Here is a 12,352-nt window from a genome sequence, read left to right on the forward strand (position 1 = left end):
CGACTCCCCAGGCTGTCCTCGGCCCTGCTGGCCATTTGAAGACAGCATCTTGGCCAGAGGTGTCATCACGGTGGTCCAAAACCTCCAGGCTTCCTCACCGCTGGCCCATCTCCAGGAGGCCTCCCTGCCTGGTGCGCCCACCAAGGGCCCGTGACCTGCGGTGAGCCCCACACCCCATTCCGTGCAGCACCTACGTGAGCCTGCCCTATGGCTGGGGCATCTCTTCGGGCAGGGCCAGCGCCCTCCTCTGGCCTCCGGAGGGAAAGCAGAGTCCCTCTCTAGAACACCTGCCTGCCCCCCCAGACAGAATGTCAAGGAGAGGACCCAGACCCACCGGCCGCCCTGGCTGAGGCTCAGGCCGCGGGGGAGCCCCTTAGACAGATGTTTGCAACAAAAACTGCTGCACCGGCCCCTGGGGAGGAAGGCCACCTGCCCCCTCCTAAAGCACAGGGTCCTCTGGCCCTGTCACCTTCCGCAGCTGCCGGCCATCGGGCAGGACTCAGGGGCCGGAGCCCCGGGCTGCCTAGCCTCGGCAGCAGCTGCAGGGCGGGGCCTCCAGGCAGCTCCCGGGCCAGATGGCCGCCTGGCTGGCTGCGTTCAGGGAAGCTCTGTCCCCACCACTGCGACAGCCTCCTGTCATCCTTGTACCTGAGACCGTACCAGGCCAAACAGGGGATCTGGGGGCCGAAGGGCGGCTAGCTGCCGAGTGCCATCTCGGGGCTGCCTGGGATGGCCCCTCCTGGGCCTTAAGGAAGACTTAACTCCAGGGAGACTTAAGACTTTCCGACCAGAAAAATGCAGGGGCCTCTCTCCCCCATCCCCTCCTCCCAGTGAGGTTTCTCCTCCTTTAGCCATCGCTACCCAGCACAACCCCAGCCTCTTGCTGGCAGCGTCCCCTGCCGCTGCTTCGATCCCTCTCCATGCCCCACAACCTCTGTCAGGGCCCCAAGGAGCCCTCTGTCCCACCAGCCAGGCAGGGCAGGCCAGGACACTCTGCCTGCCCCAGGGCCTCACTCCTAGCCTGGCTGGGGAGCTGTGTGCCAGGGCTGGGCAGGTGGGCACGACGGAGCAGTCGGGATTAGGTTGGTGGCACCCGTGGACATCCCGCGCAGATGCCTCTGCCCTGCTTTCACTCAAGAGACACAACTGTACCCGCACTTTGTGCCACGCCAACTTCTTAGCAGCAAGGATACAGCAGGGAGTGGGGGGGGGGGTGGCAAGGTCACATGACATGGGGAGCACTCTGGAGAAGGCTAAGGCCACAGAGGAGATTGTGGGTTTGGGGGCACCTGAGTGGGGGTGATCAGGAAGGACCACTCCCAGGGGGTGCTGCTGGTGCAGAGACAGGACTGGGGAGGAGCCGGGAAGAGCTCTCCGGGGAGAAACGTGTGGAACCTGAGGACTGGCCATGAAAGGGCCTGGGGTCTTGGTGTGTGCCAGGCCCCGCAGTTAATCTACCCATTCTGCAGATGAGAATATTAAGGTTTGAAGAGGTTAAGGGTCATGCCCAAGGTTGGGAGAGGGCAGGGCTCTGATGCAGGCAAGACTCCAGGAGGCAGTCCCCCCCGGGTTCACTCTGAGCTGACTTGAAACCAGCTCCCCCCGCTGGGGTGGGAGGGCGTGGGTGTGGAGGAGGAGGTTGGCCCTCCTCAGGAAGGGATCCCCAGAGCGCCTGGGCCATGGGAGCCAGGGCAGTCTCTGTGGCTCTGAGCGCAGCGTGAGTCCAGGGTTCCAAGCTGAGACTGCCGAATATAGGAAATAAAAATGCAAGCTGTCAGGTCAAATTGGAATTTCAGATAGATAAGGAATAGTATTTTAGTATAAGAATGTGGCTTTCTTTCCCTCAGACTGTAGGTCCTAACTGCGGTGGACCCTGGGGCCTCTGGCCACTCCTCAGGCCCCCAACCCACCAGGGTTTGAATAGGGTCCCTGGGGGCTCCCACCCCATCTCACAGCCAGGAACCCCCTCCTCCCAGGGGTCCCGGCCTTCCAGGAGCATGGCTGGAGGGCTCCCCACACCTCTTGCTGCTTCCTCTGCCCTGGTGTACCTGGCCAGGGGGGTCCCGGCCTTTGTAATCCAGCCCCTGCCCCAGCACCACCCCCACTTCTGGTCAAGGCCTCCTTTCTACTCCTCCCCGGCTGCTGGGCTATGCAGGTGAGAATTGAGGACACTGCCAGATCTGAATCCTGGTTCAACAACTTACTGCCTGCTGTGTGGCTCTGGGCACCTTAGCGAACCTCCACCTAAACAGGTGCCATAATCAGAGCACCTGACTAACAGGACTGTTGTGAACAGCTGAGCAATGGTCCACAGTGCCCCCATCCTGCTCTGCCCAGGGCGGCGGGGAAAGGACTCCCACCAGCAGCACACCCCAACCCAGGGGCCCCAACCTCTCCAAAATCATTTCTATTTTTCTCGGGCTCTTTCCTTCACGCAGCAGACCTGGGTGTCCCCTCACACCTTCATGGTGCCCTTGCACCTGACTCACCAAGCCCGGGGGACGCCAACCCAGCCCCTCCAAGGTGTCTCCTCTCCCTGACCGCTTTCCCGCTGGCTCTGGGCTCTGGGTGCACTTCCCTCTCTCTCCATCACCGCGATGGTTCCCTCACCCCCATCGCTTCTTCTGGGACGTGCCCAGCCCTCAATGCTTTCCCAGTACACCGCTCAGCGCCTGGCTCCCAGCAGAGGCTTTGCTGGGTGGGCTGACAAGATGAGAGTTCCCTGTTCAAGACGCCAAGGTCGAGAACCCGGCTGAGTGTTTGGAAGAAGGTCCCAGCTAAATTAACTTGAATTCAAAACGAAGCTTTCAACGAAAAGGGGGTGTCATCTTTTCCATATTTACGACCCCCCACTCCCCCTCCTCCATCCCAGGGCAGGCGCCCCGCGAGGTGGCAGGAGGCCGTGTCCGTCTGTGCCTTCGGGTGACTTGCTCCAGCGCTGCCCGGGAGAGGAGCTGGTCCTCGGAAGGGGTCCCTTAACAGACGGGCGCAGTTGGGACCCCATGGTGGGGTGGGTACCCTGAGGACGAGACGGCAAGTATCGCGAGAGAGCCCCCTCCCCCCCCCCCCCCCCCCCGCCCGCGCCCCGCGTCCCCTCCCACCCCAGCGCCCCAGATGGCGGCGCGCAGGGCCCGGCCGGGCGGGGCGGACAGGGAAGGGGCGGCGTGGGTGACCTCAGCGGTTCCGCCGCTCCGGGAAGTCGCCTCGGCCCGCCCCCTCCAGCCCCCGCCCCGAGTTTCGCTCTCTCCGGGGCGGGGCGAGCGGCGGGTGCTGCCCGGCCAGCCAAGTTGGAGCGCGCCCCGCCCGGCGCCCTCCCCGTCCCCGCGCCCTCCCCGCCGGGGCGCGCTGCCCGCAGCTCCGCGCGCGCCGGGGCGGCACCGGGGAGGGCGTGCGGCGCGGGCAGCGGCCGGAGAGGAGGTCGGGGCGGCGGAGGTGAGCGCGGGGGGCGGGCGCCCGGCTCTGCCCGCCCCGCCCGCCGGCCCGCTCCCCGCGGCCGCGCTGCCATAAATGGGGCCCGCGGCGGCGGCGGCTGCATCTGGCGGGCCGGGCAGCAGCTGGAGGCGGCGCGGGGGCGCGGGCCGGGGGTGGCGGCGCCGCGGCGACTCGGGCGTCGGGGGACGCGGCAGGCGGCCGCCCCGGAGTGAAGTTCAGAGGCGCCTTAGCGGGGAGGGGCACTCCAGGCGGGGACGCGCGCAGGTTCGCGCGACTCCGGCCCCCTCCGCCCGCGTCCCGGGACCCGCCCCCGCGGCGGAGCGGCTCCTGTTTACTTTCGATCGAGTTTTTCCTGCTCCGGGCAGGTGCCCAGGGCGGCTGCAGGCGGGCAGTTGCGCGCGGAGCCCCGCGCCCCTCTCCCCGCGCTGCCCGCACCCGGGAAGGGCTGGGGGCTGGTCGGGCGACTGGGGGCGAGCGGCGGCCGCGGCGTCTCCAGGCGCGCTCACGGGAGTCCCGTTTGTGCCCAGGTGATGACCGCGGCGGCATGGAGTTCCCGGAGCACGGCGGGCGGCTGCTGGGCCGCCTGAGGCAGCAGCGTGAGCTGGGCTTCCTGTGCGACTGCACCGTGCTGGTGGGCGACGCGCGCTTCCCGGCCCACCGCGCCGTGCTGGCCGCGTGCAGCGTCTACTTCCATCTCTTCTACAGGGACCGGCCCGCGGGCAGCCGCGACACGGTGCGGCTCAACGGCGACATCGTCACGGCGCCCGCCTTCGGCCGTCTGCTGGACTTCATGTACGAGGGCCGCCTGGACCTGCGCAGCCTGCCCGTCGAGGACGTCCTGGCCGCGGCCAGCTACCTGCACATGTACGACATCGTCAAGGTCTGCAAGAACAGGCTCCGGGAGAAGGAGCGCGCGCTGCCCCTGGAGACGCCTGCCCCTGGGGCAGAGCTGCCTGGCCAGCCCCCAGGCCCCTTGTCTGCCTGGTCCCGTGCACTCTGTCCAGCCGCCCAGAAGACCAGGCTCCCTCCCGCTGGGGTCAAGGCCACCCGCCCTCCACTGGCACTGGGGCCTCCCCCCTGGCAGGCTCCTGGCGAGTCAGACCGGGCCCTGGACCTGTCGCTGAAGCCTGGCCCGAGGCGGGAGCCAATCCGCCCACCCTGCGTCCTCCAGACACCCCCTTGCAGCCGGATGCAGCCAGGGGCCCAGCCGATCGTGAAGGACGAGCCAGACTCACTGTCCGAGCAAGAGGACAGCAGAAGCCCTCGGTGCCCCCACAGCCCCCTGCAGCCGCCCTGTGTTCCTGCAGCCCAGCGCCTGGCCGGGGGCTTGGAGCAGCTGCGGGTCAGCGAAGTGGGCAGTGGGGAACTGGAGCTGGAGGCAGAGCGGGGGGCGATCGAGGATGTGCTGCGGCCGGGCGGGCGCCTCTGCCTCTGCCCGCTGTGCGGCAAGCTGTTCCCCAGCGCCCACGTGCTGCAGCTGCACCTCAGCGCCCACTTCCGCGAGCGGGACGGCGGCCGCGCCCGGCTCTCGCCGGACGGCGCAGCGCCCACCTGCCCGCTCTGCAGGAAGACCTTCTCCTGCACTTACACGCTGAAGAGGCACGAGCGCACGCACTCGGGCGAGAAGCCCTACACGTGTGTGCAGTGCGGCAAGAGCTTCCAGTACTCGCATAACCTGAGCCGCCACGCCGTGGTGCACACGCGCGAGAAACCCCACGCCTGCCGCTGGTGCGAGCGCCGCTTCACGCAGTCGGGGGACCTCTACCGCCACGTCCGCAAGTTCCACTGTGGCCTGGTCAAGTCCCTGCTGGTGTGACCTTCGCTGCAGGGGTGAGGGTGGAGGGAGGGGCGGATGGAGTGTGAGGGGCCGGAGCTCAGCAGGTGAAGCCCCTGAGGCTGGGCCCGCCGGGGGAAAGAACCCTGCTGCCCTGGGAACGCGGCCTCAGACTTGGGCCGACTGGGAGCCCCACGGACAGCCCTTCTCCAGCCTTGTGCCTCCGCCAACTCACTCCTGCTCCTGGACGTGCCCTGACCAGACACCGCCCTCCTCTCCATCCCCTCAGCCAGTCCCAAGGAGTGTCTGCAGCTCGAGGAGGCCCGTTGACCCTCCCCCCGGGGCTTTCCTGACCAGCTCACCAGCAGGCTCAGGGGTACCCTGTGACCCTGGCACCGCGCTCGATGACGGATGCCCGCTCACAGATGCTGCCAGTGTGAGCCTCCGCCAGGGAGCTCTGATGGGACAGGCTACTCCTGGCGGGTGGCAGTGGAAGCCCCTGCAGGGGAGGCCCCGGGCACAGTGAGAGGCAGCAGGGCACAGCTGGTGTGACAGGGGTGCAGGCCCCAGCAGGGACCCCAGGGCGGCAGGAGCAGAACCAGCCAGAAGCTGCGAGGCTCCAGAGTTACAGGCGCTGGGGTGGGAGGTAGGCCCTCCAGAGCTTTCGACCCTGACCGCAGCGTATCACAGGGCAGAGAAAGTGGGGGTTTGGAAACGATTCTCTTTAGATAGAGACGGAGCCTCCGGAGGTTGCCAGATGTCTGCCCGTGGGTGACGGGCCGTGCCGCTCCCCTGCCTGAGCACAGGATGCAGGGCGCCTCTGAGCCTCCCCAGGGTGGGGCTGAGGGGGCTGGGAACGCAGCTGCCCGCCTTGAGTATTGCAGGTCAACGGCAGGCCTGACCTTGAAGGTCACTTCCCCGCCTGCTCAGGGTCTCCCTGGAGCTGCTGGTCATTTCCAGAGCACTGAGCAGGAGGGCTGAGGGCTGCTCTCTTTACCAGGAGCCATGTTTGCAGCGTTTCCCTTCCCTACGGTGGGGCCTGGGTGAAAGCAGCCATCTCGTGAGGAGGGGCGGGGCGGGGGGGGGCTCTGGGCTGATGCTCCTAAGACGCAAAAGGCCACCACATTCGTGCTTGGTGGGGGGCACCCCTCCTCGCCTGCCTGCTCACCCAGCAGGGCTCGCCGCTGGAACCCAAGGGGGTGGGCAGGGCTGGGGCCGCCCCAGCTTCTGGGAGTCCCACAGGTGGCAGAGCCGCCTGGGTTCCTGGTTCCCCGGACTGCATGAGCTCTTTCTGCTCTGACTGGAAATGGTGCTGAGGTCAGAGTTCAAGTTTAAATGATCTTCTCGGCCCCTGACAACACTTGATGTGGTATTTATTCGTTTGCCTGGTCTGGAGTGAGAAGACCGTTGGCCTTTGCAGCAGGTGGACAGGCGGGGACCATCTCCCTGCAAGCCCTCGGCTCTCCCGGTGTGTGGGCAACTGGCCTGCGGACCAGAGAGAGAGCTGGGGGAAGGGGACCTCCGCTTCTGATTGTCCTGGCCCCCCTCCACCTCTGGAAGGGCTGGTGGGACCTCACGCTTGGCATGATGTGCTTCATGATCGGATTTCCGTGTGTGTGTGTGTGAGTGTGAGTCTGCCTGTGTGGGCACCTGTGTCCAGCAAAGGCGGGGCCTGAGCCGGACCAGCAGCCGCGCGCCCACCCCAGCAGGCAGCGGGGAGATGAGCATCGGGCCTGGTTTTCCCCAAGGAGTTTCCACCGGGGAAGAAATTTATTTTCCTGGGGCAGGAAGCCTGCCCTGAGTTATCGACACTGGATTCATTGTCTTTTGCAAACAGTTACTGTGAAGTTAATGTACAGAGAAGTGGTCAGTTTTACATTTAATAGCTGACGCGGTTCAGATAAAATAGATATACATACACACACAAGTATATTTAAGACGCTAATCGTGTGCCATCGTGTAGCAGAGGTGCGTGTAAATGCATTTCGGGTGGAGCCTGCTGTGTGGGTCCTCCCGGGCAGCCCAGCCTCCCGCCCCTCGGTCACTGCTGTCCTGCCCCTGGGGGGCGGCTCTGGGTGCCCAGAGGAGAGTTGTTGATGCTTAGCGTTCCGCGGGAGGTTTTGTGTGCACGTGCCCGCCTGCTGTGAAGGTCTGGAAATCAGTGCTGTCTTCCCATGTTCTCATCATCGTCTCAATGACAGTGGTAATAAAGCCCACCCCAGGTGGAGACGGCCGTGATTATTCCTGGGGACAGGAGTGCGCGTGGGAATTGGGGGCGCTGCTGGTCTTGGGGGGGACCCAGGTGGGTGGTGGGCACTCTGGGAGCCCTGTCCCAGATGCCACCTGCTGTGCCTCGTGGGTGGAGGGAACTGGGGCAGGGCCGTGGACAGGTGACAGACACTCTTTCCCCAGATTTGTACCCCCTTAACCCTGAATTGGGGGAGGGGAGTCCCAGGGAGCAGGATGCAGGTTGGGACCTGGTGAGAGACCTCGTGGCTTCTCGCTTGGGGTGCCTTCTGAGCACCCGCAGGCCCTGGGACTCAGATCTGAGGCTCCCAATCCTGTGGTTCCGGGTCTTCCTGTGCCCCTGCATCCAGGGGCAACCCCAGCTCCCCTGCCCTCTCCCACCCCCCTCCCCTCCCCGAGCCCACCCTGTGCCCTCTCCCCTCCTCCACACCTCATTTGTACCCCTACCTCCCTCTGGGCGGGATGGGCCCTCACAGAGGTGGGCAGGTCTGGGAGGGGGTGGTGTGCCTGCTGCCCCCATCCCCACCCCGTGGAGCCCAGCTTGATGTCTAGAGGGCCGGGGGGTCAGGCTGGCTGGGCGGCTGGGCGGGCCTGGCCCCTTGGTGGTTCCAGGATCCCTGAGCCAGCCCAGCTGGTGCCCGGGCTGATGGGCGGGTGCGTATGGGTGTTCCAGGGCCCCCCCCCACCCCACTGCTTCACGGAGGGGCGTGAAGCTGGTGCTTCCCTGAGCCTCCTGGGAGCTGTGCCTTCCTCACCAGGCCCAGGACAGATGGGCGGATGGCCTTATGTGTGTCCCAAGCCTAGTCCTGGCCAAACACCCTCCAGGAAGAGCTGAGACAGACCCCATGGGCAGGGCGGGGGGGCCTTGCTTGCCTAGAGGTCCCCCGAAGTTGCCCCGAGCTGAACTGGTGCCAGAAGGGCTGCTGGTTCTCGGGCCAAGCTTCGAGGCCTCCCCAGTCCTGACCCCAAGTGCAAGGCCTTGCTTCTGGGAGGCTGTGCCTGGCACCTTCCCTCCCTTGCCCAGCCTGGCTCCCACGGAGCCTTCCTTCTGGACCTAAGCCACTGTCCTGCAGGGAGGCCCTGTCATGTTCCCAGTTGGGCCCATGACTCAGCCCAGGCCTTCTCAGAGCCCCGGAGAAGGCTGTTGCCGTGCCAGCCGGCCAGGGGAAGAGGGCAGTCAAAAGGTGCCTGGGGGCAGAGCTGACTAGGGAGGGGCTTCCGGGATCCCTCCCGCAGGCGACTCTGCCGCATTCGCACTCTGTGCGCTGACACGCCCACCCCCGAAGCTGTCGCCCCGCTCCTGGGGTTGGGGGAGGGCATCCAGCCTGGCCCCTGGGCGGCTCATGGAGGGGCCCGGCTGGCCCGCAGTCCCAAAGCCAGGCCCTCTTTGCACAACCTTCAGGAACGCCGGCGGTGCTGGACGCAGCCCCCTGGTAGCTGGCGCTCGGGGCAGTACGGAGGAGCCCATGGAGAGTGCAGAGGGTCGGACTCCGGGGCAAGAGGGCTCCCCAAGGCCCCCTGGCAGGGTGAGCGCTCAGGACCCTCCAGGTGGACGCGGAGATGGGTGCTCCAGGCCGAGGGCCGCCGCTGCAGGGGCGTCAGAGCGAGGGGTCGTGTGCGAGCCGGCACAGGGCTGTGACGGCCAGGGCGCTCCGGGGAAGCCACCCACCGGCTTTGAGGCAGGGAGAGGCCAGGGCAGCTCTGGCCAGCCTCAGGCCTCCGTCCCCAGCTTCCGGGGGCTCAGCCAGCTGCCCACTCCCCCCACACCGGGTCTCGCCCCTCCCTGGGTTCATCCCCGCTGCTGAGGGAGGTTCATCCTCAGACACCCGAGGACAGGCGCACAGGCTTCGGACACGGCTCCAGCCCTGCTTCCCAGCTTCTGCTGGTCCCCTGGCACTGCTCTTCCCACCTCAGCCGCATGGTTCCTCTCTCACGGCCATTGTCATTGTCATGGTCACTATACCTCCCCTCCCCCTCCTCCCCCACGTCCACGGTCACGTCCACCACTGCCTTTGTGGCGGGTCCCCGCAGAAACTGACCCCTCATCTAGGCCAGTTTCCAAGCTGAGGGCCCGGTGCTCGGTATCTACAAGCCGAGAAGTGGCGGAGCCGGTGCCGTCCTCCCAGTGGTGCTGCGGCACCTGCGCCCCGCTTCCTGTGCCCTCAAGTGCCAGGACCTTCTCAGTCCCCTCCCCCTCCCCTCCCCCCCACCCCTCCCCCACCCCTCCCCTCCCCCTCCCCTCCCCACCCCACCACCCGCTCAGAAAGGAAGATGTCTGTGCCTTCCCCACCCCACGCAGGCCACCTGGCCTCCCAACGCCAGCACGGAGAGAAGCCCTCCTCGGTCCCTGTCCCCGGGTCCCTTCCTCTCCCCCGCCTCCGTGTCCTCACTTGTAGAACAGGCACCGTGGCGTGGCAGACAGCTGCTGAGGGGAGCCTGGGGCACCGTCCAGCAGGCACACGGGCAGCGCTGCTGCTGACGATGCCCACCCAGGGCAGAGGGCGGAGGGCTTGGCCACAGCGCCCCACGGAGCAGGCAAGCCAGTCCCTGGAGCGCTGGCCGTGCTGGGTCGTGTGTGATGGGAGGGCAGTTGGAGGAGCGACGCCATTGGGCCCCAGGCCTCCTGGGCCACCCCGCGTGCTCCCCCCGCAGCTGTCCCTGCCCGGCCCCCGGAGGGCTCCGGGGGTGGGGGGGCCGTGGACCGAGGAGTCCAGGACAGCTGGCAGGAGGGCGGGGGCCGGGCGGGGGCTGTTCAGAGAGGAAACCGGCTAGGCTGACAGTGTCCAGGCCCCCTGACCCCGGCTCCGGCCAGGCTAGCCGGTAGCCCTGCAGAGAAGTCAGTGACTTGAGGGATCCCACGAAATCCAGGGGCAGGGCCTCGCCTCCCTGAGTTGGACCCAGATGGGTTTGTTTTCTCCAATTTGAACAGAAATCTGTGTAAAGAGAAACCTGTTCCCTTGCCTCCTTCAGCAGACAGCTGAGGCCTTGAAAGTTAGGCTCTGGACCCAATTCCATTCTGTGTGCCTGTGTGTGTGTGTGTGTGTGTGTGTGTGTGTGTGTGTGTGTGTGTGTGTGTTGCGGGGGGCGTTCCCACCCCTCCAGCAAGCAATTCTCTAACACCAGCTGGGTGTCCTACAATTCAACTCCATTCCGACACTATCTATCCAGTAAAGCTCAGATCCCACAGTTAAGGGTTCAGTCCTACAAGACCGCCCACCCAGTTGAGACACCAGGTTGTCACCTGTGCTTCTAACCCTTGGGCTATAGATCAGAGGTTCCCACGGTCCCTCGTTGGGTTTGATTAATTTGCTAGGGCGGCTCCAGAACTCAGGAAAACAGTTTACTTACTAGATCACTGGTTTATTATAAAAGGATATAGCTCAGGAAGAGCCAGATGGAAGAGACGCCGGGGCGAGGTGTGGGGAAAGGCGTGAGCTTCCAGGCTCCCTCCGAATGAGCCCCTCTCCCCGATTCTCCACGGGTTCACCAGCCAGGAAGCCCTCCGAACCTCATCCTTTTGGGGTATCATGGAGGCTTCATGCATGGGCATGATTGATTAAAACATTGGCCATTGATTTTTTTTTTAATATTTATTTATTTGGTTGCACCGGGTCTTAGTCGCGGCTCGCAGGCTCCTTAGTTGTGGCATGCATTTGGGATCTAGTTCCCTGACCGGGGATCTAATCTGAGCCCCCTGCATTGGGAGCGTGGAGTCTTACCCACTGCGCCACCAGGGAAGTCCCTGGCCATTGATCGTTGGTTCCACCTCCAGCCCCTCTCCCCTCCCCAGAGGTCAGGGATGGGGGGTGGGGTGGGTGGGGACTGAGAGTTCCACCCTTGTCATCACGTGATTGGTTCTCCTGGCAACCAGTCTGCACCCTCAGGTGTTTCCAAGGTCACCTCATTCACACAACAGAAGACACCTTGACCACTCTCTTCACTTAGGAAATGCCGAGGGTTTTAGGAGCTCTGTGCCAGAAACAGGGACTAAGACCAAATGTGTATATCTTTTTTTTTTTTTTCTGGCTGCGCTCGCTGCGTGGCTTGGGGGATCTTAGTTCCCCAACCAGGGATTGAACCCGGGCCCTCGGCAGTGAAAGTGCAGAGTCCTAACCACTGGACAGCCAGGGAATTCCCTGTATTTCTTATTATAAATCATAATATCACAGCTTGTCATTGGTTTCTTCACTGGTGGTACTAGTTTGCTAGGGCTGCCATCACACAGCACCACAGGCAGGGGCTTAGACAACAGACATCACTGTCTGACACCCTGGAGGCTGGAATCCCAGATCCAGGAGGTGCAGGGCTGGCTTCTCCTGAGGCCTGTCACTGTGGCGTGTAGACGCCGTCTTCTCCCGTGTCCTCACGTCGTCCCTCCGTGCGTGTCTCTGACCTTATCTCCTCCTCTTATAAGGTCGTCAGTCAGACTGGATTGGGGCCCACCCTAGTGACCCCCGTTTAACTTGATTACCTTTGTAAAGACCCCATCTCCAAATGCAGTTACGTTCTGAGGTCCTGGGGGTCAGGGCTTCAACATGTGAATTTGGGGGACAGAGTCCAACCCGCACCTTTGGTGTTTCAGAAGGGCATGGAGGCCGGAGGACCCTGGCCCGGGAGCCGGGAGGCCCAGATCCCAGCCTGGCTCTGCCCACATCCAGAGGAGCCACTGCAGTGTTTTTGTCAGTGACGTTTGTTGATATTTCCGTTTTTGTCCTCCGACCCATGGGCTGTGGGCCGCCTGGCACTCAGAGCCACAGCTGTGGGGACATCGCCCTCCTCAGGAGCCCACACCCCCTACAGGGGCCACTGTCACCCTCGTTCCATCGCAGGGCAGATGCCTCCTCCCCAGGGCGGCCCCGCGTCTGGTCCCACCTGACCGTCCCGCACAGACTCTGCTTT

The 12,352-nt window shown here is 64.7% G+C and overlaps 1 protein-coding gene across 1 annotated transcript; it reads left to right on the forward strand.

The window, feature by feature from the left end:
* Nucleotides 1–3,337: 3,337 nt before the first annotated feature.
* Nucleotides 3,338–7,424, forward strand: ZBTB42 (zinc finger and BTB domain containing 42). Its single transcript, XM_061182925.1, has 2 exons — nt 3,338–3,432; nt 3,960–7,424. Exon 2 carries the CDS (start codon nt 3,977–3,979, stop codon nt 5,246–5,248), a length of 1,272 nt encoding a protein of 423 aa, XP_061038908.1. The 5' UTR covers nt 3,338–3,432; nt 3,960–3,976; the 3' UTR covers nt 5,249–7,424.
* Nucleotides 7,425–12,352: the final 4,928 nt, after the last annotated feature.

Source organism: Eubalaena glacialis, chromosome 2 (assembly GCF_028564815.1).
Source record: "Eubalaena glacialis isolate mEubGla1 chromosome 2, mEubGla1.1.hap2.+ XY, whole genome shotgun sequence".
In the NCBI taxonomy this organism is placed as follows: Eukaryota; Metazoa; Chordata; class Mammalia; order Artiodactyla; family Balaenidae; genus Eubalaena; species Eubalaena glacialis.